The sequence below is a fragment of the Zonotrichia albicollis genome, chromosome 4, assembly GCF_047830755.1.
Source record: "Zonotrichia albicollis isolate bZonAlb1 chromosome 4, bZonAlb1.hap1, whole genome shotgun sequence".
Lineage (NCBI taxonomy): Eukaryota > Metazoa > Chordata > Aves > Passeriformes > Passerellidae > Zonotrichia > Zonotrichia albicollis.
The window spans coordinates 30,998,177-31,026,014 of NC_133822.1; the positions used below are offsets into that span (position 1 = coordinate 30,998,177).

At 39.2% G+C, this 27,838-nt stretch overlaps 1 protein-coding gene across 1 annotated transcript in view; it reads left to right on the forward strand.

Annotated features, from left to right (window-relative positions):
• Positions 1–27,838, forward strand: part of POLR3B (RNA polymerase III subunit B) — a 73,617-nt gene that overhangs the window by 7,166 nt on the left and 38,613 nt on the right. The window contains exons 7-17 of the mRNA XM_005491177.3: positions 616–707; positions 1,346–1,463; positions 2,485–2,593; positions 9,430–9,552; positions 11,056–11,172; positions 11,664–11,798; positions 17,416–17,577; positions 22,114–22,314; positions 23,344–23,506; positions 25,872–26,025; positions 27,297–27,371. Of these exons, the coding sequence (XP_005491234.1) occupies positions 616–707; positions 1,346–1,463; positions 2,485–2,593; positions 9,430–9,552; positions 11,056–11,172; positions 11,664–11,798; positions 17,416–17,577; positions 22,114–22,314; positions 23,344–23,506; positions 25,872–26,025; positions 27,297–27,371 (1,449 nt within the window). The remainder of the gene's footprint in view (positions 1–615; positions 708–1,345; positions 1,464–2,484; positions 2,594–9,429; positions 9,553–11,055; positions 11,173–11,663; positions 11,799–17,415; positions 17,578–22,113; positions 22,315–23,343; positions 23,507–25,871; positions 26,026–27,296; positions 27,372–27,838) is intronic.

The following is a 27,838-nucleotide window of genomic DNA, read 5'->3' on the forward strand; positions in this document are numbered from 1 at the left end:
GCCTGTGAATCTTTAGTTTCTCTTTTATTTACTTCCCTAAGCATTGAATTTCTTAAAATTTCTTGGAATCTCTCTTCACCACATGTTGCTTCACAAAATGCTTGCTTGCAGGCTTCACTGCCAGGACACCAGGGAAATCAGAGTTACTACTGGGGAAACTTCATGCTTATGAATTAGAGGCACTGTCTCTCTGCAGCCAGAAGGTGTCATTCCTGTGTGGGAAATCAGATGTGAACTAACTTTCTTATAAAAACTGGTAACAGTGGATCTGCAGTGGTGTGTTCTTCTCTGTAGACTGTTTTGGGAACCAGGAGTCTTTGCACTAATTGTCATTGGCCTTGGTGACCCTGCTTGTCACAATGCCTGAGTAGCTGCAGAACAATTAAGTAGGAAGTCTGTGTTTTCTGCTTGCAGATACCCAATTTCAGGTCTCCTTTCAATTACATGTTCAATGAAATAAGGTGGGCTTAAATGAAAGCCTGTTGGTTACAGCATGTATGAGTTCTGATCACCTTAAATGTGTATCTCCAGTTTGTTCTGGTTTTTGTTCTGAATTTGGCTATTCATATTTTTCTGTCTGAGACTGAAGTAAAATTGTAACTGATTTTCTTGCAGAATGCCTATAATGCTGCGTAGCTCCAATTGTGTACTTACTGGGAAAACTCCAGCAGAATTTGCCAAACTAAATGAGTGTCCGTTAGATCCAGGTACATTTTCATTCATGTTCTTTTTTTCCCCCATCTATGCTTTGAGTTTTAAATCTTTTTCAGCAAAGAAATACCCCTTTGGTATGTTTCCTGCCATCATGAAGTCTTTGTGGAAACTTCTCAAGTGTCTGCTTGCGACTAAAAGAAATTGTTGGGGTTTTGGTAGAGAACATGAATAGTTGATATTTGCGGACAAAGTTTTCAACCCAAAAAAGCAACACAACAAAATTTTGAGTATTTTATTTTGAATTTTGTGTATATTGTTCTGCAGTGATGTGCTGTGGGAGGAAAAAGATGGAATTCATTCATTGAAAATGAAACAGATTAGGAAAGAGAGGAGTATGATGTCCTCCAGAGTGGAAATTCGCCTTTGTCATTGCCTTTTTTTAAAGCAAGAATAAAGTGTTGCATAGTATTTGATATCTAGAGAGGAGTTGGAGGGTTTGGTTAAAAACCAAGCAACTTCTTTGGTTTTTATCTGTCAAGTTTGTTCATTACTCATTCTTTTAAGGGAGAATTTACTCTCCCATTGTGTACTTGTGGTTTACTTTCAAATAATTTATGTTTAAAGGCATATTGGAGGAGGCAAGTAAGGTGCAAGGGTACTGACATGCAAAATATATTTTTCTGTTAACTAGGTGGCTATTTCATTGTTAAAGGTGTAGAGAAAGTCATTCTTATTCAAGAGCAGTTATCCAAAAACAGAATCATTGTTGAAGCTGATAGAAAAGGCACAGTTGGCGCTTCTGTTACCAGGTAGGTAAATTCCTACCATTACATAAAGGAGATTAACCCAAAGATTTGGAACTTCATTGCTGTAGTTGAAATAGCTGTGGAGGTTTCTTCCTATTATAGTTGAACCAGAAAAAAGTTGTAGATATTCAGTGCTCCTGTCTTGCTGCTGTCATTTTGTATGCTACAACTTCAGCCCCTAAACAGTATAGTATTCCTACAAAAATCAATGAGAGTTGTTCATGTGTTTCAGGATTCATCTCAGATTAAGAAAAGCAAGTTCTAATTTTTACTGTAACAAAGTGCACTTTATAATTGATGGTGTTTGGTCTCAGTTTGCAGCAAGTAACATGAAGTTAGTGCAGTGGAAACTGGATGTAACCTTTTGCCTGCCTCTCTACATAAAATTGGCATAAAAACTTGTAAAGGCGAGGGCGGCTGAGAAGGAAACAAATGTTTTTGTACAACACAAATTACTGAAAATGGCAAAGCAGTCTAAATTTGGCCTTTCCTCCTTGATCAAGTTTTGTTTCTATTTTATTCGGCCTTTGATTCATTGTTTTTTCTTTCTTAAGCTGCATTCTGGTCTGTTCTATTGTGCTTGTCACTAATCAGTTGTGAGAGCTGTTTTTTCTACTCCAGAGGAGTCCCACCTCTCCCAGCTACTCTGCTGTCTCTCAGTAATCTGGATGAGGTTAATGGGGCACCAAGTGCTGTTACATCATGACCATTGTTGCTGCAGTACTTGTTCAGTTGGACCTTGCTGGTTACATTAAAACTGATTAGTAAAGCATGTAAAGCTCATTTTGAAAAGTACAGACTTCTACTTGCTTAAGTCAAACATTCCAAATTGTCCCCAGCACAGGTGATAATACCCTTGTAGTTACAGGCTGATTCCTGACTGATTTGATGTAATTTTTAAAAGAGGAGAAAGTGGGATTAATTCAGCTGAAAGATTGTTCAAGCTTGCTAAGTTTTATACAAAAGATTTTAGGAGTCAGTGCAAACACTGTTAGACATAGTATTATTTTTATTTTAACTTCAGTTCCACTCATGAGAAGAAGAGCAGAACAAATATGGTTGTGAAACAAGGAAGATTTTACCTGAGGCACAACACTCTGTCAGAAGATATTCCCATTGCTATCATATTTAAGGTAACACAGTTGTTTGTTTGGAAAAAAAAAAAAAAGGGGGGAAAGATGCTGTACTGTAGCTCAAGAATGAAGATTGACAGCAGCTCTCAGGTTAATATGTACAGAAGGACTTGGCAGAGCTTAGAAACTGCATGTTTTTTTCCCCTGGGAAGTAATCTTTATTGTACAGCAAAAAGGAGAATAAGTGCTGTATTTTTTGCAAGGAGAGCATTGCTGAGCCAAGACAAATACCTGCCACCCCCTTACTCTGCCTTGTGAGGTGCCTCTGTTGCTACAGGTAAGAAGCATTCTGGTTTGTTATGAGCTGTGTTGCAAGTTGTGCTAAGGGTCGTTGTTTCTGGTTTTTGTCTGTGGAATCAAATGTGTGGACTAGGGCCAGGAGAGGTGGTGGGCGGACACGGTGTGTCCAGCTGCTGGAGAAGGCAGTAGGGCATGGGCAGGCCTTGGGCTGAGAGCTGTCCTGCCAACAGCTGGAGCTCCTTCCTGTCCTGTCCTACTTTGCTGCTGCCTGTGGGCTTACAGCCTGGTACGTTGTGTGCAGGAGGAAACTGGGCTGCGTCCTTGAAAACACAAAAAAGTCTGTGGCTGGAGGGATCTAGGCAAAACTCTCTTTTCGTGTTCTCTGCAGTGGGTTACAGCCCAGAAGGTTCGGAGAGGTGGTCACAGGAAATGATGTGCCAGGAGGGGGCAGCATGAGGTTGCAGCATCCGAGCTGGTCATGCCTGCAGTGCAGTTATTATTTACGGGTTTTTCTGAATTACCACAGCACTTGGTGTGCCTTGGTAGTAGCAGATAGTTTAATCGTTGGGTTTAGACTTGAGAAGTAAATGGCTGCTGCCTCTGATTAATCAAATCTCTTCAAATAAGAGAGATCATCTGTTTTTAGTGACTGGGATTAAAGGAGTTTGAGAAGGTATTTATGGACAGAAGTGGCCATAAAAGTACCAGAATTAAGTTCACAATTTTTGTGTTGCAGGAAAGTGTTAATGTGACTCTTAATCCATCTACTCCAATACCAAACTGCTGATTCCACCTTACCTTATAGACTTCTATTACATTTTGTCACCCTGTGCTGGTACAGATAAATACCAGCTCACATAGAGTAACTGCTCTGGGTTGTTGTCTGAGGAGATGGTTGTTGCCTTGTTTATCTAAACAGAATTGTACTGACTATTTTATTACCTTCTGACAATGCTTGCTGTAATTATCCCCCTCTTCATAAGTATCTTTTATATTTTAGATAATATTCCCTTATTTTTCATTTATTAATGGGTTACAGTTGTTATAAGCTCTTGGCTGTACTGCTTTTCAGTTTTTTTTTTATTGATTTAATACAGTATCCAATTAGCTACACCCACTTTAACTATTCTGAATGTTCCATTCCAGCAGTTCTCATGAGTGGTCATCTTTTTTACCCTTCCTTTAATGACATGAAATTCAGGGATCTTCTGTCTACCTCTGGTGAGTCTCCAGCTGGAAATGAAGGTGGTCACCAGTCTCCAGTTCTCCTTTCTTGGGCATTGCTGTAAAGTGCTATTGCTTCATTCTATTTAGCTATTGTAAGCAAGATTACAAACGCAATAGCCCTCAGCCTAGAGAATCCCAAACCTAGAGATGCCTGTCTAACTTCTGCTCTCTCACATGGCAGTATTATACACTGGATATTTGTTGGAAAAGCAAGGAGAATAATTCCCTTATGCCAACACCCAAACCTTGGGCATGAAGCATGTGTCTTCCTTGTTACTGGTAGCTGTTCTGCTTGTGATGTAGAGATCCACAACTGCAAGGGACAAAATTAAGCTATATAGACAATCTAAGATCTGAAGTTATGACTGCCTTTGGATCCTTAACTTGTACTGAAACAGCTACATGTATAATTTCTAATTAAAAACTGAAATGAGAAAGCAGTGGCAAAAATCTATTGCTCTGCATTTCCTCCCAAACCAGCTAAATTCCACAGACCTCTGTGTTTTGACTAAGAAAACAAATAGTAATTGGTTGCCATTCAGTGCATTGGCCAGCTAGAGGGGACAGTTTGTCAGGCACTATCTGAGAGACAGTGAGCAATTTTTGATTGTCTTTCTAGTCCCTATAGCTTTAATTGACATTCTGTATGTGACTTAAGAAGTAGATCAGGTGCAGAAAATCAGAAGAGAAAGCAAGCGTTCCAGATCTATAATCCAATGTGTATTTAAAGCTACTGCAAGGTGGAGGTGTACTAGTATATCCTCTAGACATCTTTGTCAAAAGCAAGGACTTAGAAAACATTACAAACACTATCAACTGACAGAACTGAGGCCTAAAATTCTTAGAGCTTAAAATTCTTAGAGCTCCCTAGACTAGAATCTAAGGTCATCCTTGTGTTTCATGTATAAAGTCATGGACAGAGCTGCATGCCAGGGGAAGACCTGAACACAGTGTTCTCAACCTTGCTTTTAGTGAAGAATGAGGGGCTTTTAGTAATCCGTTGATCTGGACAGATAGGGACTGGATTGTGTGGGGTCACTCTAAAGGAGGCATCTGCATTCAATTCATCCTCCTCCATAACTGCAAGCCAGAATGACCTTGTCCTGTTGCTTTTTTTTTTCCCCTGCCATCCAGACCTGTAGGGATCTTGGGGATGGGTGTGTTCAGACGTTTTACAGCCAGTTGTGCCAAGCACATGTAAGTTGTGGTGTTGTGAAGTGTAGCGCATTGACCACAACTAACTGAAATTTCATAGGCTACAAAAGGCATGTGCCTGGCACTATTCTAGGGCAGACTTGGGGTATCTGCTCTTTAAGTGTGTTGGAGTTAGAGCTTTGTAGCTGTGCTAGCTTAAACAGTTTTCCCTAACCTTTCTTCTTATATGTGACAGAAGCATTTGTGCAGTCCCTGTATGTGGAAATGCAACTTTACTTTTGAAGTAGTGGCATAAAGCAGACAATTTTGCCCTTTAAGTATGTGTCTGTTGCAGTTTTTAAAGTTCTGTTAGCTGCCTTTTAATGGGAAATAAACACAGCTAATTTGCTTCCTGCTTACTTTGTGACACTTCTTTATTAGTTAATATACATATGCGACCACAGGGGTATTTAGGGTATCTCGAGCTACTTTGCAACCCCAAGAGACCTTTGTTTTGCCTTTGTCAGTTGTCCACATCTCATAGGGCTGTGTGAACTGTGCACAGTGCTCTTTTGAATATGTCGGGCTAGGAGGTACACATGTTTTACCTGGGGAGCTTGGACAGTTTCACATAGCAGTGAGCATTGGAGGAGATATGGAATATTTGTGTGGTACGTAAGGGTGTTTCTATCCTGAAAATCATTCGAGTTGGAGGTAAGGTGGTGCTGCTGCTTTTGCAGGAAGCTCCCTACACTGAAGGGAGTTAGAGCTGCTCAAAGGTAAGGGCTATTTTTCTTTTGAGTTTGTGATCTTGATTTGGTAGGTTTGAGTGAACCCTGGCAGCTGAAGTAAGTGAAGGTTGCATGCTGTATCCAAACTGGTTAGGGAAGGAAGAGGATTATAAATAACCTCCAGGGACTTAAAACTCGAATTTTATGACCTGCATCACTAGATGAAGTATCTTTAGTTTATGTGGGAGCTGGAAGAAACTGCTCTAGGACCTGTGGCAAAAGATTTGAAGAGCAAGTTGAGTTTGATTTTTTCAAACCTGCTTTAGCCTTGGAGCTGTTCTAAGGTGCAGCTGTAGAGGACCAGCTGGGTGGTGATCTGACTGAATCTGCAAGATTATGGATTCCCATGGCTGTTGTTTCATAGCTCGTATCTTTTGAATTATGAAAGCTCCAGGCCAATTCTGTCTGTGATTTCAACTTTGAACTTCCCTGACATCTTTTTAATCCAGTCATCTGCCTGTCTCTGTGCTGTAATTTAGCCTGATGGAGTGCAGAACTCCATTCTAGGGAAGTGCCATGGAAACGCCTAGACATCATCATTAAGACATGAGCTGGGAGAGGAAGAGCTGGGCTCACACTCTCATATGTACCTGTGTGTGTGCACACACTAAAGTGGACACACACACATTTGGGCAGAGGGAAGCTCCCCAGTCCTAGGAGGGAGTTGAGCTCACTTGGACCACTTTCTCGCACTTAAATTCAATGCTTGCTTTGCCTTGTCTGTTTTATGTACGTTGACTGCTAGCCTTCAGCTGTGGTCTTCAGCAGCTGCTCCTGTCTCCTTCCTCATCCTTTCAAAGCCACTGTTAAATTATGGTTTTACAACGTCTCCTCCCCTCCTCCCCTGTAAAATTGTCCCTTTGTGACATTGCCTTCCAATCAAAAAGAAACAAGACATCTTGCCTACTGCCTTGCTTCTATGTTAATTCCCTTTCCCTCATCTTTGTCCCAGGACTGTGAGTGTTTTAACAGTAGGGCCTATTCTTATATTGCTGTATCCTCTGTGTTTCTGTAACGCAAGCAACAACCAAGGAATATTTTGTTACTGACCTCATGATGTTACAGGCTAATTCCGGAGTACTTCTCTTGTATTGGTTTGGTTTTTTAGTTGTTTGTTTGATTTTTTCTTGGAAGGGTATCATCAGGGCCAAATTTACTGAAAACCAAAGTGTTAAGATTTCAAATCTGTCTGATGGCAGCCTGGGCCTGCTGCTCATCCTTTCAGTGTTGCATGTAGGTGGTTTTGTGTATACAACTATGCTCAGGATGGTTGAAAGTATAAAGGAGAATAAACAGGTTTATTTTTAGGCTGTTGTATTAGCACATCTTTTTCAGTCATTTGCCTGAGTTTTAGTCATTACTCATAAATTTGTTTTGTTCAATTTGCACATATTTAACAACGCGATATGTTGTTTGCTGACAGATCCTAGCCTTTCCCCTCAGAAATTTAGAATTCTCAGATGATTTTGTTGCTACAAACTCCAGCTAGAAAGTCTGTGCTGGCATGAAGATCTGTCTTACTCTCATCCTTTTGCTGTAACACTTGATCAGAGAATTCATCAAGGCAGAAGAAATGATCAACCCTCTTTAATTTACTGTGGCTTTCAGTTTTTAATGGATGAAAAAACATAATAACAATTCAGATTGACTTTCCCCTCAGATTTTATATGGCACTTAAGATTTTGTTGCCATCCAAAAATTAACCTGATGCACAGAAATAGGGTGATACCAGCTTGCAGTTGGTGTGCTTTAGACAAGTGTATTTGTATTATACGTCCCTAGAATGGTGCAAAAACTTTGTTCTTCTGAAAACTTCTAGACTAAGTGCGATAGTTGTATTAATCTATTGTTGTTCCTAAACTAGTTCACTGGTTAGCTGTTAAATTCTAGACACATTGAACCTTATTGTTGTGAAGCTTTCATGCTTTTGTAGACTTGTCTTTTGAGTCTGGAGAGGAGGGAATTTTGTTAACTTCTCTGCTGAGATTTTTTAACTACTGTGTGACCTTATTTAAAAGGGTGAGGAAGTGTAATAATATTTGAAAAACAGAGATCTCAACCACAGTAATATCACACAGCCAATTTCTGGTTCTGAAAAGAGCCTTGAGATCAGAGGGGTAACTATTTAGTGGGATCAAACTAAGATGAAACACTGATACCTGGTGAAGTAACTGTATCTTGAGTTGGCATTCAAGTCTGTCTGAGATCCTGGAATTGTGATCTGGGCTTTGCATTAAAAGAGGAGAGTCCTCACACTGTTCTGGGTGTGTGATACTTCTGCAGCACTTTTAGTTTCTTATAAACCACAAGGTGAAAAGACAGTGTTTGAATTTAAAAGAACTTTGACCACTTCTTTGTTCAAAAAGAAGGAAATTAAAGAAAAAATGCTGAATACTTCACAATTAATGCAACAGTTTTGCAAGGGAACAGTTTTAGCTAGGTGTTAAGCAAAGTGACTCTCCAGGAAGGCAATAAGAAGGGAAGGTATTTCTGCATTTTTGAGGAAAATGTGAGGTTTTGGGGTACTGCCAGTTTTTAATGAGAACCAGAATACTAGAGTCTACATAGGCCGTTATTTACAATGGTCTTTGTGGCAGGCACTTTGGAGAATAATGTGAATGCAAACATAACTTCCTCACAGAGTTCTGAGAAACATATTATAACTCAGCCAGAAGAGGTTTAGTGAGATTATTCCATTTCTTGATATGGCTGAGCTCCAGGCAAATGTGTGAAGCGGGGGGAGCTTTAGCACCATCTGGAATCCACAAAATACTTCACTGCTGGCTGCCACCTTGAAACACTTACTAATAGAGAGATTTTTCTAAACCTGTTAAGCGCTTTCTTAGTTTATTAAGTTTTTTCCACGGTATAAAGTCTAACAAGGTGTCCGTGGACCAGTGAAATAATAGAACATCTTTCAAGTGGAATTGTGTAGTGAAGTCATCTTCTAAATCCAAAGAGCTGCAAAGGGGGTAAAGTGTAACCGTTTCTCGAAGATGATGAGCTACATCACAGTCAGCGGAGTTTGCAAAATTGCTTGTGGTAAGAGACTGTGAGTACTCCTTTAAGAAATTTTGCCTTCCTTTCTTTATTGTAGATTCTGACTTGGCTTTCATTGTTAAAAACTTTGGTTTGTTTTTGCTCAGTATTTCTTTTCCTTCAGAAAAAAACAACAGAATTTAACTCCTGTCAGTGAAGAAAAGAAAGAAAACCCCATATAGGCTCTCCAAAAAGTGTGTGTGTTCCTGCTGCTTATCAAGATTTCCATTTAACGTTCTTCCATAGCTGGAATATGTGCTGCCAGTGCCAGATGGCACAGATTCTTAGAGAAGAACTAGCTCTTGCTTAGTAGTAATACAGACAAACAATACCAAATTAGCATAAGCAAATGTCAGTGAGTTAACATAAAGCCTGTGTTATTTCTGCCTTTTCTTCTTTTCCTAGGCCATGGGTGTTGAGAGTGACCAGGAGATTGTACAGATGATTGGCACAGAGGAACATGTGATGGCTGCATTTGCTCCTAGTCTGGAAGAATGCCAAAAAGCTCAGATTTTTACACAGATGCAGGTGTGCCTTTTCACATGGCCAGAGACCATAAAAATCAAGACAGTGGATATTGACCATGTTGCTGTATCAGCAATGGACATAGACTTTCTGTTTTAAAATTTGTTTTGGGGGTTTCTTTCAAGCTGAGGCTTTTTAAAGGGTCAGCACTTGCCAAACGTGAGACTTGACTCTCATGACCTAACTGGAGAAGAAAAAAATTGAAGTCAAGCAATGCTTTGTTTTCAGAAGCCCAAAGTTGTGTTTTAATAGCATAACCCTGTATATAAAAAGTAGCAATGTCCATAAAATTAGGGGGGGTTTGTGAAGACATTTTTTAAAAGGGAGTTGCAAGCCCCATTTTGTTGAAGCCCTGTTGATGTGGCTCTGACCATTTAATCATGAGTAGGTGTTCTTCTGTTTTAGTCTCCTGTATGAAGCCTGCGTAGCAGCTGCCCTCTGTCCTGCTAAAGACTCAGCAGAATTCTCTTAGCTCATGCACCTCTTTTAGTTAGCCAGAACATGGGCCATTTTCCTGGGAGCAAATGGGTGTATATATTAATCTGCTAGAAGAAGCTTTTGGAGATTAATCTTATTTCTGCTATTTCATTGTAAACTTTGTCAAACCACTCCATTAAAGTGAACATCTTTCTGGTTTTCATCTTTGGGGGCTTTTGAGGGTTCCAGTTAGCTTGAAGAGCTCCTAATTCAGAGTCAGATGAGTAAGTGAGCTGGAGCAACACAGAGGAATGTGAAGTATTCAGAAAGTTAGAAAAATAGACAGAAATACAGAAGTTATTCTGTGCAAGAAATGTCAAATGAAGTTAATAGAGAGATGGCTCTTTGTGGAAGAATGTAACAGATGGAAAGAATAATCTGTCATTTAGTGGAGAGGGTGACTCTTTCACATAGCTTCATGACTTCCAGGCAAAAACTTCCTGTGTGGGCTTAGATAGCTTCTTGACTCATCTAACTAGGAATTCTGCAGATTGATTGACAGCTGGTAGGAGAGGTAGAATTCACTGCAAGGCACTCCTGGAGACAGACACGGATGCCATACAGTAGCTTTTGGGGATATTAAAGAGAGAGGTTTAATGGTTTACTATCTGGATGAAATTTATCAAGTAAACAAAAGAACTGAAGGTGAAAAGTCTAATTAAATAAACTGGATATTTTTGGAATTTATAGAATCTTTTTTTCTACATCTCTGCCATATCCTTTCTTTTAGTATCATAGTAATCATGAATTTCCACTTTCCATTCCAAATGTTACCAACCTGTGACAAACACATTGCATGCATAGTCAATTGTGTCAATTTTCAGGAATTTTTTTGTTAGTTAAGTTTTGGTTGTAAATTAGTATGACTTACATCTTCGTTATTTTGCAGTTTGTTTGATGTTGATGTTTGTATCATCCATTGGTGGTGAGATTGCCCTGGTTGAGGAATACACACTTAACTTGACATGTGTGTGTATTTATATAGGTTGCAGTTCTGATATTAACTCAGGTTAATTCCTCACTTCACAGGCCTTGAAGTACATTGGAAACAAAGTACGAAGGCAAAGGATGTGGGGAGGCCCAAAGAAAACAAAGATGGAAGAAGCCCGAGAGCTGCTGGCATCAACCATTCTGACCCATGTGCTCGTATGTAACATTCTGGGAGTTTTTAAACAGGAGTAAGCTTGTATGGTTATTTATGGTGCAAGCTTTGTTGGCAGGGAAAAATGTCTTTGATGGCTTTGTAGCTGAGATAAAGTAAATCATGCTCAAAATAAAGGGGAAGACTTGGATTGAGTCAAAAGAAATCTTTGTGAAATGCTGTACCATTGAACTAATCAAACTATGCACTTTTTTGTACATAGCCAGGCAGTATCAGGTGTGAATTCAGGACTTTCATCTTTCATGACCTATATCTTTATTCTGATTTACTTTCATTTGCTATCTGTTTCAAAATCACTAGCATTTATTTTTTGCGTTTTAAAAGAAAGTAAAGCACTGAAATCCCTTTTGTAACTCAGTCAGCCCAGATTACCAGTGATTTAAATGGATGTATGTGTCTGAATAAGAACTAAGGAGCTGATCCTGAAGTGTTGCTGTGTGTTTGTTTTGTTTATTTTTTTTTAATTTTTTTTCAGGTGAAGGAATTCAATTTTCGTGCCAAGTGCATATATACAGCAGTGATGGTACGCAGAGTAATTTTGGCTCAAGGAGAAAATAAAGTAGATGACAGAGACTATTATGGAAATAAACGTTTGGAGCTGGCAGGGCAGGTGAGTTTTTACTTCAGAGCCAAGTGTTTCAGGATTTCGTTACTGTCTCCTCTTAAAAGATGCAGAATAAGGAATAAAGAGTATCCCTGTCTTCTCAATTGAAGCATTTTCCCTCTCATTTTATTTTTGTTGGCTTTTCTGTGTTGACTCATAGATCTGCTTTCATGATTGAGACTAATACATTGTATCTTCAATTTTGTATTGCCTGTTTATACCAGATGAAAGGACAGAGCAGTGCAAATAGGGCATCAGTCCTAGTTTTGGCATAGCACTGCAAGTGTTGAGAAGGTAGCAGTAAGAGCCATTCCCCAGTCTTCCCCTCTAAGCAGCTGGGTAAGGGAATAAACTGGGACAAAGGAGGTGCCTGCATGTCATATTCGGGCTGTCCCATTGCGGAGAACCCAGCTTGTGTACCAGCTCAGAGAACAGCCGCTCAAGCCTCCTGTAATTTGGTGCCCATAAGATTGCTCATTTGTTGTCAGCTGCCTCTCTGGCCTCTACCATGGCATGAATTAACAGAATATTCAAAGTTAACTTGTGCAGCTCATGGAAGTGGATTTGTGGAGTTCTCTGCTTGAAGAATTTTGGCACTGGAGGCAGAAGCAGTATCCAAGGGCTGCAAAGGAGGGAATCGTTTGAGGTGTCTAGCATCGTCTTTTTGCAGAGAGGGTGGCAGTTCACCACTCAAACTGCATTTTCCTAATGCTGGAAGAATTTGCCTGTCAGGAAAAGGAACTGCTTAGCTAATGTGTCATGGATTTTTCCTTGCCATGTGTGCTTATTTGGTTAAACAGTTTATATTAGGATTAGACTTCTTTGCTGTGCTAAGTACTAATGCAAGTTGGCGTTTTAGTAGTTGGTATCACCTGTGGTTATTGATCATGCATCAGAAATTCAGATAAGTACACAAAATGCACTTGTTTCTGGATTGCAGAAACTGCATCTCTGCTGCTCATGGCGTTTGTATTGGGATTTCTGTTTCTGCACACATAACAATATTTGTTCATTTTGTTCCTATCCAGTGGAAATTCTCATTTTATTACACTTTTTAAGATTTGTGCTTGCATATTGTCCCCTACTGCTACTTTCCACCCTGCCCTGCTGTCTATGCCCATATGCAAACACACACCATGCAGTTATTTTAGAGTAAAAACCACATGCTTTGCTTCCTAGTTTTTGGAAGAAACTAAAATGGCACTCTTGAACACATTTAAAGCACAAATGCAATGAAAAAACGTAACTTCTTAGGATAAGAAAATTCTTTCTTGAAATTAATGTCTTTGCTGTTCATCAAATTTTTGCACCAGTGCTGAGGCAGAATATATTTCTAAAGTGTAAGGAGTAGTTAATTGCCATTAGTGCAGCATTTCAGTGGAATAAATATTTTAAGCTGTGATGTGTTTCTTGGGTTTCTGCTGTAACCACTGTAGTTCAATATGATTGTAATCAGTAAATTAGTTGTTGCTTTGGCATCAGATTGTTCTTATTTAACTGGATCAAAGGAGTAGTTTGTTTTTTCATAATACTTTTAGAAGCAGAAAGTAGAGCAGCTAAAGAATTTTCTACAAGCTGTAAGAAAAAGGCCTCTGCTCACTCAGATGTTAACAACCAAAGTTGTTTTAAATTATGTGGGAAAAGGTTTTAAATGTAGAGGATCATCACAACAAAGCCAATGCATATTTTTCTCTATATCAAGAAGACCTGTTGGGGGGTGGGGAGGGTATTAACGCTTGATTAAGGATAGTTCTTTCTCTCTTGTGGTATTTTAAATGCTCATATCAAGCTGAGTGGTTTAATTTCCCTCTGCTATTTTTTTGGTGAAATACTAATTTTGTTAGATTGCAGACTAAATGGTGTCAAGTTTTGACAGTTTCTAGATGTTTGTGTTTCGCTAAAGTTTGTGTGGATAAAATGGCTGTTGGTGGTTTGTTTTGGTTTTGTTTTTTTTTTTTTTTTTATGCCAGCATGTTCCTGGAATAAAAATCCTGTTGATTTAAAATCTGAATAAATTATAAAAAAAGAAAAGATTCCCATGCGAGGAGAGAAACACAGCGGTCTAAACAGTGTAAAGACATAAATGGCATTGTGTTTATAAAAATGTGTGAAAACAATAGCTGCTAATTTCACACCCCATGGGACAAGAGAGTACGAAATGTGCTTTAGCTTTAGATAACAGAGTTGTATCCACTAGCCAAGCTGGTTTACAGAGCTTTCTCTTAGTCTGTCTGCCACTAGAGGCTTGGTAGGCCAGGTGCCAGCTGAGGTGTTAGCAAAGCCTACCGATTTCAGGCTTAATCTTTTCACCTACCTTTTCTCTTCCCTTAATGTGTTCATTATTTGCTAAGCATTACTCTGTTCTTTGTCCTCTTTTTTTTTTTTTTTTTTGTTTCTAATGCAGCTTGCTTTGTATGTGTGAGATATGGAACAGCACCAAAATCCGGCACCCTGGAAAGCAAGGGATTTCTACCCTGTGACAAAAGAATCCTGCCTTGACTTCAGAGATTGCCTAATCCGAGCTGTTCTGATAATATAATTAAGGCTGCCTAATGTCTTTAATTTTGCAACCAGTTTGTGTGAAAGGGAGAATTTGGCACTCTAAAGGCTTAAACGCTAAATAGCAATCTCAAGACGCCTAATTAGAATTCTCTGACATTAAGCTAATTGCTGAAACTGTATTTCAGCAGCTTAACTTCTTTATTAATTTTTCTTAGGATTTTCAATGAAAATCAATTGGTGAGCTGTCGGTATTTTTTTTCCTTACGTATAATTTGCTCTTTAGTGCTTCTCTCTGAAGAAAGCTGAAAGGCCCTGGACTAACTATGAAATCCATTGAATATTATCAGTGGCATTCCATCCTTTTTCTTTAATCTCTTGCTCTTGACCTAAATAATGTGGTTATTGTGAAATTCTTCTTTGCCAGATAGTCAGAGCTCTTAGAGAGTGTGTGAGTGAAATTAGCAAAGTGTGAGGCTTTCCAGACTGGCAATAGTAACTATTTGGTGTACTTGGGGTGTAACTGACTTTATTAGTTATAGGAGAGGAAGGGTGATGTGGCTTTATAATCCCCATGACATATGGAGTGACAAGATTCTTGCAGTTTTTTGATCAAGAAATCAAATATGAAAACATATTCTGAGTAATTTTTTCAAGTGTTTAGTTAAATGTTTCAGTCCTGCTTGAACCTGTTTAGATCAAATGTTTACTGTAGTTAATTTCAAGAGTTTAGTTCTTATTTAACAAGACTATCAGCCATCTTAAAATGACACCTTTCCTCCTCTTTCTTTTTCCCTACTTCTGAAACTCTTCCCTCAAAGTCTTATTTTTTGTAACTCCAGTGTATTATCCTTCCTAATACAATACTCCATAAAAGCTTTTATTTCTGGTAGAAATCTAATTTAAATTAACTTAATTATATCACAGGTGAGTTGCAGGTGACTGGATTTCTTGTGACAGGGGTGAGAGAGTAACATTTTGCAACTGTTAATGGTATTGCAAACTTCAGGAAGGAAAAGAGGCTCTGCAGCACCTTCCTCTCATTCCAAAGTCAGGTCTAAACAACCTGTCTGTCCAGAGTGGCAATAGGATTCCACTTTTTTCACGGGGCTAAACATGCTGTGTGTGTTGTCACCAGCTTTACAGTGTCATTGGCCAAATGCTTTGGTCAGCCTAGCTGGAGCATGTAGGTAGAGGAAAGGAAATGAAGGCCCATCCTAGGGAGAGAAGAGTGAGTGTGGTTTACTTTCTTGTTTTCAGAAAGTAAGGAGAGGTGGGGACTATGTCTCATGGAGACAGGTAAAATACAGTTTCATTCTCCATACACAAAAATTGTATGGTACAAATTACTCCAGAATGTCCTAGCTTGTCATGGATGAACAGATAGCTTGTTCTACACTGGGTGCTTTGTACATTGCGAACTACCATTCCTGGCACTGAGAGCAGTTGCATTTTTGGTTCTTCTGACACTTGGAGCTGTTGTGGACTCAGGTCCCAGGACAGGAACACCAGGCTTTAGAGTTTACACTGCTTGCTTGCAAAGCTAATTGTTGTGAGCACTCAAAATGTATCATGAGGTGCAGATTTAAGTGTTTTGGAAAACTTTTACTGTTGCAAGGAGAGACTTAGCAAACCGCAGAAACAAAGCAGATTGGAGAGCAAAAGAAGTCAGATCACAACTTTGGTAGCCTTTTCCTTTTATGGCTAGTTTAAGAAGTAATTGATATACAGGAAATAATTGTGTTAAAATGCCACACTTTTGAAAGATTCTGTTGCTGGGTTCATTTTAGGTTGATTGTTAGGGGTTTTTATCCTATGCATCTGAGATATGTAGCTTTACTGCCTAAACTGTAGACTTTTTGGGTTGTTGATTTGTCTTTTTTAAGAGGGACATGTGAAGAGTATTGCACTTTCCAGATAGTAGCAGTTCTATAAAACAGTGACAGATGTTGAACATCCACAGGTGAACTCTCTGTGGGTGTAATTAGTTATCCACAGATTGTGATTGGCAGAAAGTAGCAGGATAAAAGTATGTATGAGTAAGGAAGCTGCCTATGAAACCTGAGATATGTATTAGAGTCTTGCCTCCAAATTTTGTGTGTAATTCTGGGTTGTACATTTAGGGTATTAAATCTTTAAAAGAGTTTCTAACTTTAGGGAGGAAGTAAATCAGCTGGATTGTATTTATCCCGGTTCAGGGCAAATTTTGGAGAGACCGGCCAAAAGGAGCTTCTCTAGGTGAGCAGATTCAATCCACCCCTCCTCCCAACCGGTCCAGGAGGAAATACCTCCTTAGAGAAAAGTGGAAAAAACTGTTTATTAAATAATAAAACCTAAAAAATGTTAAACAATAAAACCTCTTGCTATTCCAAGGAGCAGCTTTCTCACTTTGTCGTCCAAAGAGATGACAAACTCAGAAAGTCCCTCCCCAGGTTGAAGCTCAGCTCACTCAGTCTCTGATCAGATCCTCCGGTGCTGGAAATGTCGTGGCCCAGGCCTGGTCCTGTGGGCCACAGGTGTGAGCTGCCTCTGCTCTTGTGGGTGTTCAGTCCAGAGCAGGTTTAAACAGGTCCAAAGAAAAGGGGAAAAGGAAAAAACCACACTCCAGGGAACTTCTTTGCCTCAGCTAGCTAAACTAACTAAAAGCAAAGGAGAGCTCTGTCCATCCACAGACAACACAGTCCAGCAGCAGGAATGTGGAGGAGTGAGTGCAGTGTCTGAAAACAGACTGCATACTTCTTCTCTCCCCCTTCACTCTCTGGAACAAGTTTCAAAGGTGCAAAACTTATTATTCAGCATAAACAGAACAAGACAATTGAGGATAAAAGTATCATACAGTCAACCTAGGACAGTAATGTATCAGGATAGCATAGAGAAGTATGGCTGTGCTAAAATATTGTGAAGGAAAGATTAAAACAAAGCAAAAGCGGATAAGTGCATGAACTTAGACCATTCTAGTTAATTTCTATTAAAAGTTCTCTAATACTGTAAAAAGGCAAAAACTTGTGGTAAAACTATCATTTGTGAAACAGAAAAATTACATTTTAACTGACAAGTAGTCTCTTTCTTCATTTCCTAGACTTGAAGAAGTATAATTTTTCCCTTAACCATTTTGTATTTCCAGCTTCTTTCTCTTCTGTTTGAAGATTTGTTCAAAAAATTTAATTCTGAGCTGAAAAAGATTGCTGACCAGGTGATCCCCAAGCAGCGTGCAGCTCAGTTTGATGTCGTGAAGCACATGCGGCAGGACCAGATCTCCAATGGCATGGTTAATGCCATATCCACAGTAAGTACTTCTGTTCTGATTCTAGGATGCAGAGCTTTTCCACCATAATTAATGATGGAAACGTGTTCATTTATTTTTGATGAATCTGAAAAGCAGATCTATTTAATGATTTTTATAGGTTAAAATTGGAAAACTCTGTCAGGGGCAGGGCATTTGGAATTCACTGAAGAATCAGTAATCATCAAGCATTTTTTATTTCAAATGGATGTTTTACTTTTTGAGAAGGAATGGTAGAAGCAGGCAAATTTATAATAGTGCTCATGGTTTTATTTATCCAGCTGACTGTCTTCTAGATTCTACTTTACTATGTAGTTTTTTATTATCTCGATTTAGCTGGGGTCAGGTTACATCATTTTTACAAAAGATTTTTGAAAAACAGCAGGAAAACATCATGAGCAGGAGGAAAAAAAATCCCCTCAACCTCAATTTTGAGGTCTTTCAGGGCAGTGCCTTTTTATTTTGAAGCTGATGAAATGAACAAATTTGCAGCATAGAAGTTTGTACTTCTCTGCTAATGGTGCTGATCTATTTACCAGGGAAATCTGCTGCATGCCATAATATTAAAAAACCCTGATAATTACCCTTTAAATATTTGCCTTGGATTTTAGTCTGTTTCTGTCTTCTGCTGGAACAGATCCTTTCCTTCATGCCAGTGGACAAGAACAATAATAGCTACTAACTTTGTCTTTCACCTCAGATATCTACAAGAGCTATTTGTGAAATTGCTCCTAAAATCCAGCTAGGAGCTTGTAAAATACTTTGAAATACATGATTTTTAAAAGAAATTAGATTAGACTTAAGTATTTTAGGAGCTGGTCAAAATTGTGGAACCTGATTTTTAATCTTTGGTGCTCTTGAGAGGGCTTTTCTGCCTAGTATGAAACTGAGGTTTTTCTTTGGTTCTTGTAGACAAATTAATTCCACATATTCCATCCAAAACCACCAACAGTCTGTAACTTACAAATCCAAGTGTTAAAGCTTATCACTGTTTAATTTTATGAGTGCCCCAAATGTAGTTAAATCTCCACAGTGCACATAACCAAAACAATTGACAGATTTGTTTTTCTAAATGCTAGTGCTTTCTTCTAGCTTGTGCCAGTTTTTCCATTTGGACTGACAGAGATAAATCTGCAAGTATTCAGTCCATATTCAGTAAAGTCTTGTTCTTCCTGTATCTTTGGACTTTTTTTTACTGCCACATAAGCAGTTAAACACCATCTGCTCTTAAGCATTGAAAAATAATTTCTCAGGAACAATGCCCAGTGCACACCATTCAAGAGATTAAGCAAATACCATAAAAATGATTCTTGGAAATTACAATCTCCAATCTCACCAGAATGCTTCAATAATAGTCTCAAAGAGCATGAAATAACGGAGCAGATTCATAATTACACCAGTAGCATGCAAAAGAATTCATAGCCCTACTGCATCAGCTGTACAGTGGTGCTCAGTGATGTTTGCTACAGGTCCTCTCCTTACCCTGGAAAACCCCAGAAGAGAAGGTAGGGCAGGCAGTAGTGCCACAAGCCTGATGGACATTTCAGCATCTGAAGAATCACCTGATGCCACTGAGGGGACAACTTCCCATTCATAAGAGTTCTCAACAGGATGTTCTCAATGGGAGTGGTCTCACAACTGCCCTGGCCTCTTCTGATTTTCTTTCTTGTGGACAACTTTTGAAGGATCCACTCTGTACCTTCCAAAGTCCAAAGAATATTTTAGATAATGTCTTCAGGCAGCATTTTTACTTCCCCTTTTTCCCAGTCTTTTTGATTTTAGACTCTTCTGGGCAGCAAAGGAGAAACCACATATTCATTTAGCCTACAGATGCAATACTTTCTAGTGTGAAGAAAAACTGCTGGCTTATTGTATTCTTCCACTTACCCTTCCATAACTCTCAGTCTTTACAGAATGAAATGGTCAGTGAGTGAACCATTCTGTCATGGTTTGAGCCTGGCACAGAGCCAGTGCCCCCCATGAAAATGCCCTCACCCTGGTGTCCGCTGTGAGATGTGACCAGGAATAAGCAAAACAGGCTTTAGCTTAAACATAAAGAACACTTTATTACCTAAACTACAGGGAAATAGGGAAAACCTATAAGGAAAAGAAGAGAAAAAAATTGAAAACCTTACAAAAACCACTTTCCTCCTCCCCACTACCTGACTTTCCCAATCCGATACATTCTCCCAAATCACCAACTGCCCAGCCTTGGCACCACACTTTAGTATACTCAAACTGCAGTTCATGAAGAGGAAAGGAGTCTTTCTTGTTCCATAGGCTTCCCCTGGAAACACACTGAAACCTCGTGTGCTTCCCTGTCACTTCGGCACCGCCCGGAAAAAAAGTCCTTTTGCCGCTTGTGACATCTTCCTTCCATGCCCAGTGCTCTCACCACCGTGCATGGCCAGAGCTGCTTTTAGGGTTGTCTTTCAAGGATGCCTTGTCTCACTCCAAAAAGGCACAGTCTCTGCTTTGGGACATCTGTCCCCCCCATATTTTTCCAACCCCCTGGGGCTGGGGGGTCCTCACGATGAACCCTCCTGGTTCTGAGCCACTGCTTCCCCCTAAGTGCAGTCTCTGTGTCACAGGAACAACTGAGTCCATGGCCACAAGAAAAGTCCAGCCAAAAGGCCACTCCAAATCATCTCTCCCCATTCAATCATCTCCACGTTCTTCGGGCCAGGTCCTTGTCTCATCTCATCTCTTATCTCCCTTCTTATTCAGCTTCGAGGAGGATTAGCATTTTTTGCAAAGGCCCCAATCATGAAAGAAAGGGGTTAAAACTTTCAGTCTCTGTCTGTCCCAGAGCTGCGGCACTCCCACACACGCTGCCGCTCCGGCCGGGCACTCTCCCCCCCCTTCTCCTCCTGGGCCGGCTGCTATCACATTCGGTGTCGCCGGCTCTCTCTCTCTCTCCCTCCTGGGGGGGGGAATGGCTGCCCGAGGGCTGACTCTCTGGGATCTTTCCACCCTTCCATCCTCGAAGGCCTCCTCACCTCCCATCTCTGTCCAGGCCCAGGGCCTACCACGTGGCTGCCCCTCCCCCGCCCAGCAGCAGCGGTCTGGACGGGGGAGAGATCTGACCTCTTCGCCGCGACGTCCCAAGAGAGCCTGCCAGGGGCAGTGCCCTGCTTTTTAACCCCTGTGTATTCTCGGAGGTGTGTCCAAACCCCACTGGCTACACCAGGTGCCAGTCTCAAACTCAAAACCTTCATTGGTTTGACCACAGCTTCCCAGAATTCCCACTTCTTCCTGGTCAAACCACCACACATTCCTAAAGATGCTGAACAAATGAACAGGTTTCATTTGACTGACTTGCCTTTGGGCATGATGTCTTCCCACTTGCTTTTACAAATTTGAGACTATTTGATAGTCTCTGGTAGAAGACTGGAGACTATCAAAATAACAAAACCATTCTTATGGATGGTGTTTTCTTCTGTTGATCACTGAAGGGGATTGTGCTGTTAAAAGTGGAAATAAAAAAGCCAAGCAAATCACCCTATAAAAGGGTTTTGGTGTAGTACAGCAAGGAAGCTTCAAGTTATTTGTTAATACTGGTGAGCTGGGTTTGCCAAAAAGGGTTCAAGAATTAGCAGAAGGCAGTCCTTGGGAAAATGTTGTCTTTGGACTGAGCAATAACATGGTGCCTGTGGTAAATAGTATTTCAGACAGAAACTTACTGTATCTACTGACTCAGGTGCTGAGAACTGGATATGGAGTAAATGTCACAAAGGCAAAACTTTTAACACCAAATTTCAAGATTGCGGTAGAGTTTATTACATCTTGTATGGAAGCATATTTGTGTCTTAGAATATGCTCTGAACTCCTCTGTTGTTGTGATTAAAACCACAAGTGAGAGTGCCTGTGACAGTACTGAAACACAAAACCTCTGAGATGTTCATGTACCTTAAATTTCATATGTGGTGTAATCCAAGCAGAAGCTGGGAGGACCTGCTCCACACACACTCACTCTTCTCTGGGAACACACATGAGTGAGTCTTTTTCCTCTGGATTCCAAAAACAAAAGGCTTCAAAAAAGTACAGAGGGCTTTGATGTCGGACTTCTCCAGCATAAATGTCTGTGTTTCCTACAAAACAAATCATGAAAAAGACAAAACTGAAAGCTTGTGGGATCTATTGTAAAAGTGTTATATCACTCCAAAGATCTTTTTTCCTTTCTTAAATAGTAAAAAAACCAAATCTATTAAACAAAACCAAAATAATTTAATTTAGCTAAATTTGAGTATTAATTTACCTGTGATGGACAGGTGAAAAAGACTTTGTGTGATGGAATAAGTAATAGCAAAAGTACCCTCGCATCTGAAAGAGCAGTCCTTTTGTTTCAACTTCTCTTTAATGCCTAATACAGATATGCTATAACTAGGAATTTAGAGACAGATAGGTAGTTAGAAATTTGATTAATATAAACAGGCAACATTTGTTTTGCAAAGCTCCTCAGATATCATTCTATCTAGACTCTGGAAAAAGTCAAGGACAAACTGCACAATTATTTTTAACATTAATTTTATTTTACAGGGAAATTGGTCTCTAAAGAGATTCAAGATGGACCGCCAAGGCGTGACACAAGTCTTGTCCCGCTTGTCTTACATATCTGCTCTGGGAATGATGACCAGGATCTCTTCTCAGTTTGAAAAGACAAGGAAAGTGAGTGGTCCTCGATCGCTTCAGCCATCTCAGTGGGGGATGCTCTGCCCTTCTGACACTCCTGAAGGAGAGGTGAGGAATTTCTGTTTTGCTTTCTGGGTTTCTTGTCCTGACAAATGGAGACATTGTTTAATTTGAAGTAGGTAGTCCTCCATCAGAGGAATAATTCTGATGAAGAAGTATCTGCAGAGATAAATTATCCTCAGCCTGATAACACAACTTGTGTGACATCTTACATCCTACCTGTTTACATCCTGTCTTTTATTGTCTTTTATTGTCTTTTATTCTCCTGCATAGACTGTCTGGAAACAGTTCTGAAATCATTTGGCTACATGAGAATGACATGAACAAGTCCCATTTTTGCAGTGGAACTACTTGTTCTCTTTTGGTGAGAACAGAAAGAGAGGAGTCCTAAACCCCTCTCCCTTTGTTCTGTAATAAACATTCTATTTTCAAGTTGCTGCATCAACCTGCAGTGTTTCTGGAAACATGTACCAGTATTTCTTTAGCGGTCAGCTTGAGGAAAAAAACCATCTTTGTACATATTTCAGTCAAGGAATTGATTCTGACAGTCTTGTTTTATTTGGCTTTCTGTTTCTTTCTTTTTTTATTTTTCGGAATAGAAGATACTCTGGGGGGAGGAACTCTGAACTTTCTGAGTAAGTCAATATAAGCTAGTCTTAGTGGCAGCTAAAATAAAGTTACACTTATAAAGATACTTTTTCATTTAAAGATGCTAATGTTTGTGCTAGAACATAGAGGATACATGAAAAATTGATCGATGAACTGATCTTGTATTTCCATTATGCTGCTGAGTAGCTGAGGAGAGAAACATAGGGTGGTTAATTTAAAATCTGTTTCAGTGCCTGTGTTTTTTATTAGCTTGCAAATGCTAAAACATTACATTTCAGTGTGATATAGAAAATTCTACCTTTTTTTTCCTCCGTAACTTCAGAGTAATTAATTTAATTTCTTTCACTTTGTCACCTTTCTGTTTTTGTCAATCATAAGTACAGTTTGGGGAGAAAAATGCAAGTATGGCATTAACACATAGAAAGAGAAGGGATAAAATTAGTGGGTTTTGATTTTGTTTTTTCCTAGGCCTGCGGTTTGGTCAAAAACCTTGCCCTCATGACTCACATTACTACGGATATGGAAGATGGCCCAATTATTAAATTAGCCTGTAATCTTGGAGTGGAAGATGTCAACTTGCTCTGTGGTGAAGAACTTTCATACCCAAACGTGTTCCTGGTTTTCCTTAATGGTATGTTACTTTTCACCAGTCTTGACTTTGATTTGCTGCTGATGGAGACTTAGGCTTCAGAAACCCTCCAGTAGTTCTTGGATCACAGTCAACAGCAGATGCTGCTTTCCACGTGCAAATAATTTCCTCTGTAAATATTTTGATAGTGTTGGGCAAAGTAGATGGGCCAGATAATGGCACTTAGTTTCATCAAGTTGTGTCTTCAGAACTCTGCAGATGTGTGTAGCTGGGAAATAGAAGCTTTCTCAAATTTCAGCCCTGTTTTTAAGCCCACTTGCATAAATAGGCACAAAAATATGTACATTTAACTAGGGGTTTGTTTGTTTGTTTTTTAGATATTGGCCAGAGGAGATTCCATTCATAAAGTACTTTTAGAAGAAAATAACTTGAATTTGTAATATGTAATACTGTAATGATCTTCCTTTACAGAAAGCTTTTCGTTTTCTGTAATCTTTATATGTTTTATATATATTCATGCATTTTAAAGAGCCTTTAAAAACAGAAAGGAAACATCAGAATATTATTTTTGAAGTTCAGCAATGCTGTTCTCTTTAAAAATGCTTTTGAAGGGGCATCTTGCTTTGTGTGTGATGAGAAAAATTAGACCATGGAAAACAGGCCTGTCTTGTTAAAGGGATGTTTTGGTACATGTGCTTTGCATCTGCACATTCATATTTCTTTTACAACTGATCTTCTAGCATTTCTAAACCAACAGGTACTATGGTATCAGATTTCAAAATACTGACATTTAAAAACTGTAGTTGTGATTTCAAATTAGCCTTTTGTCAGTAGCATCCACTTCCAGGGACAAGTGTGTAATGTTTGTCACCATGAGTAAGTTCTCCATTTACCCTTGAATTAAACAGTGGTTGTTCTTCAACCCTGCCTTTTCCTGGTAACATAAAAGCAATACTTGACGAAACTATGTTCTTTTGCTCTGCTTTTCTCTAGCAGTGTGTTAAAGATAAGGTTCAGTGAAACCACATGCACTCTCTTCTGTTTTGTGGTCCAAAGGGGAGTGCAGAGTCAAAATATTAGACTCTTCCTTGACAAGCACAGTTTGGAGTACAGAACAAGATAGTCTGTTCCCAGATGTAGATGAACTAGTACTAAGTGGGACAAGCCAAGTTACTGTTCAATCCACTGATTTGGGGTTCTATTGAAGTCAGAGGGAGACGACCCACCTTGCATTGGTCAGCATCGACTCCACTTTATTCATCAATCAGGCACCTTTTATAACAGTGTTAATTCACTTCATGCATATTGCAAAATCTGAGCTCCTGATAGGTTGTAGAGAAAACTTCAGCTCCTCCTTTTGTTTACAATACCTGAAGTTAGTTTACTGAAACCAAGATCAGTGTTCTCACCCTGATATGGAAGGTTCCCAAAACCTTCATATCTATTCCCAGACTGACTGTCTGCTCCCAGTAGCAGCCAAGGACAGTACGGCCTGAGAAACTTGTTGTTTATATAGAAGGTAGCTGAGAACCTAATTATTTACAGGATCAGGCCTGGGAAAGGCTGCTTTTACAGCAGGCTTCTATATTTCTTTAAGGCATACTTGAACCAGGCTCTCCACAGGGTTCCATAAAAAATTCAAACTTGTCGATAGCTGACTTGATCCTGATTTAAACTTATGACTTAAGAAGGTAGATACTCTGTTAAGTACAAATTCTTAAAGCTGTAAAGACCCTTCTGTTGTGTTATAAACTCCCTAAACTATCATGCTTTGTCTTCTCCTTTAAAGTTTTTAAAATGTAAGCATAGATGTTTATTTTATGAGATAAGATTACTTTGGTCAGGTGAGTCTTTAAATTAATTTTACTCTTTTGTTTGCTCCTCATGCATCAGAATATTTAAGTATGAGCCCTACTAAGATAGCTGAGTTGAGCTAAGTACCTAAAAGAGAAATTCTAGTGCTGTTGTGAGTGATCAAATACATCAAAATATCAGGACGTCAAAATTTCTGACAAGGCAGCAGGACCATTCCTTGGTCTATTCTTGGAAACCTTGAATCCATTTCAGTATAGGTGAAGTTGCAGGCTTGAGAGTTCTTATCTTGTGTACCAACTGCTTAATGGGCACCTGAGCAAAAACATACTAGAAGAAAGCTGGAAGAACCACACCATTTGGTTTCTCGGGCTGTTTGGAAGCATGCAGGTAGATGACGTGTGAAATTCTGACAGTTTTGAATTGAGAGGGAAAAAGAACTGGTTCCTATTCATGTTAGAGAAGGGGGATTTTACAACAACTCATTATTTACAAGAAGCAGAAGTAATTCTGTGCATGCCTCACATGATCAGAATTTGTAAATATTTTTGGATGTGCAAAGGATGCATCAGGTATTTATTCTCTCTCTGACCAGGTAACATCCTAGGTGTCATACGTGATCACCAGAAATTAGTCAACACCTTTCGGATCTTGCGTCGAGCAGGTTATATCAATGAATTTGTTTCCATCTCTACAAATCTGTCTGACAGATGTGTCTACATTTCCTCTGATGGAGGGAGACTGTGCAGGTAAACTTCTCATCAGAATCACCTCACTGCTGAACTGGCTATAAATTTCTGTGCACTTGGCTAAGACTTTCACAGGAACAGATATAAGCAAATTCAGTAATACTTGAGCATGTCTTTTCTCCTTAAATAAGCCCTCATTCAAAATAGGCAGAGGTTGGAAGAGACAGGATGGGTTAATGAATATATACATATTTTAGCATTGACTGGCTGTGTGCATATTCTGTGCTCACTTCAACAAAGCAGCAGTCACAACTACTGGTAGCATTCTACTTGGTTCACTAATTGAATCTCAGAGCATGTTGAATGCAGTTTGAAGCATGTCAGAGGCTCCAAAATAGTAAATGCACAAACCATCAATTAATCATACCTGGTCAAGAAGTCCTGAGTAGGGCCATATTCAGTGGCAGAGAAATCAGTTTTCCAGTCAGGGCTAATATGTGTCATTTGGGAGATGGCAGTAAAGCTGACCAATTTTAAAATAAAAGCAAGGGATGTGCATGTGGATTTGCAAGGCTTTACCAAGTTTGCTTTGTGGCACCCCTCACCCTGTAATTGTTCAGATATCCCTATTAACCATTTCAAAGTGCTTATTAGTCTTCTAACAGTTATTTAGACTTCAGAGGGGACTCCACAAGTATCTTGTAGCTATTTGCTACTCTTTATAAAAGCACTTGTCCACATAGCAACAGCCCTCGACATTGCCTTCTTGCATGCCATCCTTTGTGTCAGTGTTTTTGTGTGGTAGGGAAGCCTTCAGAGATCCATGTGCTACTGAAATTTATGGATTCATCAGAGATTACCCACAGTAAATGCCTGTACTTTATAGTGTGTAGGCAATTGCAAAATGCAGCATTACATGTGGACACTTGAGCACAAACTGTGAACTTAGTGTTCTGTAAAAACCACAGTACTAAATGCTGTTCTTAGCTTTGTCGTTTGGGAAATCTCAAATCTTTTAAAGCCATCATCAAAATCTGTAGGTAAAACTTACAAAATTTTAGTTGAATGATTTAAAGGGAAAAAATGGCTTTCACCTCAAAATTTAAGTCTTGATTTCTCTATTACACATTTTAAGTTATATCAAACTAATGTCTTGAGTAGTTATGGATTTTATTTATGTGGTTTTATCAGTTAAAGGCCAATAAATTTTAAGAACAGTTTATAGAATAGGTTGTGCATAGGCAAGTTTCTTAGTGTAAGAATAAATTAAGTTGCCTGCCTAAGTATTTGCTATGACCATCTTTTTTCTTTTTTTTTTTTTTTAATTTCAGGCCTTACATAATTGTCAAGAAGCAAAAACCTGCAGTTACAAACAAGCATATGGAAGAACTGGCTCAGGGCTACAGGTACACAATTCAAGTAGGCCGTGTTGATCTTCACCAAGTAAATACTGTGTGGAGATACTTTAGTCAGTCAGTATTTCACAGTCTTAGGGTTAGCTAGTTAGAGAAGTCTGCTCTCCTGTATAAATTCTTTGTATAAATCCTGTATAATCTTTGTGCTGGAGGTTTTCTGTTCAAAGTCAAATTAGGGCTGGTGTTCTTACTTCGTTACTTCTGTGACATTTGGTGAGTATACAGAATAAATACATCTCAGCCTCATCTTTCTGCAAGTGGAAGGTTTGAGGCAGTCAAACCTTTCCATCATCCTCCTGATTAAAAAATCAAACACCTCACAGGAGTATCCAACATAACCACCCTAAACTGGGCACATTCAGAGTTTTTGAAAGTCCTTGCAAATTCTTACTTAATGTATTTTTTTAAAAAACCACACTAATACAAAAGCATTTAAATGTAGGTCTAATTAAATTCCA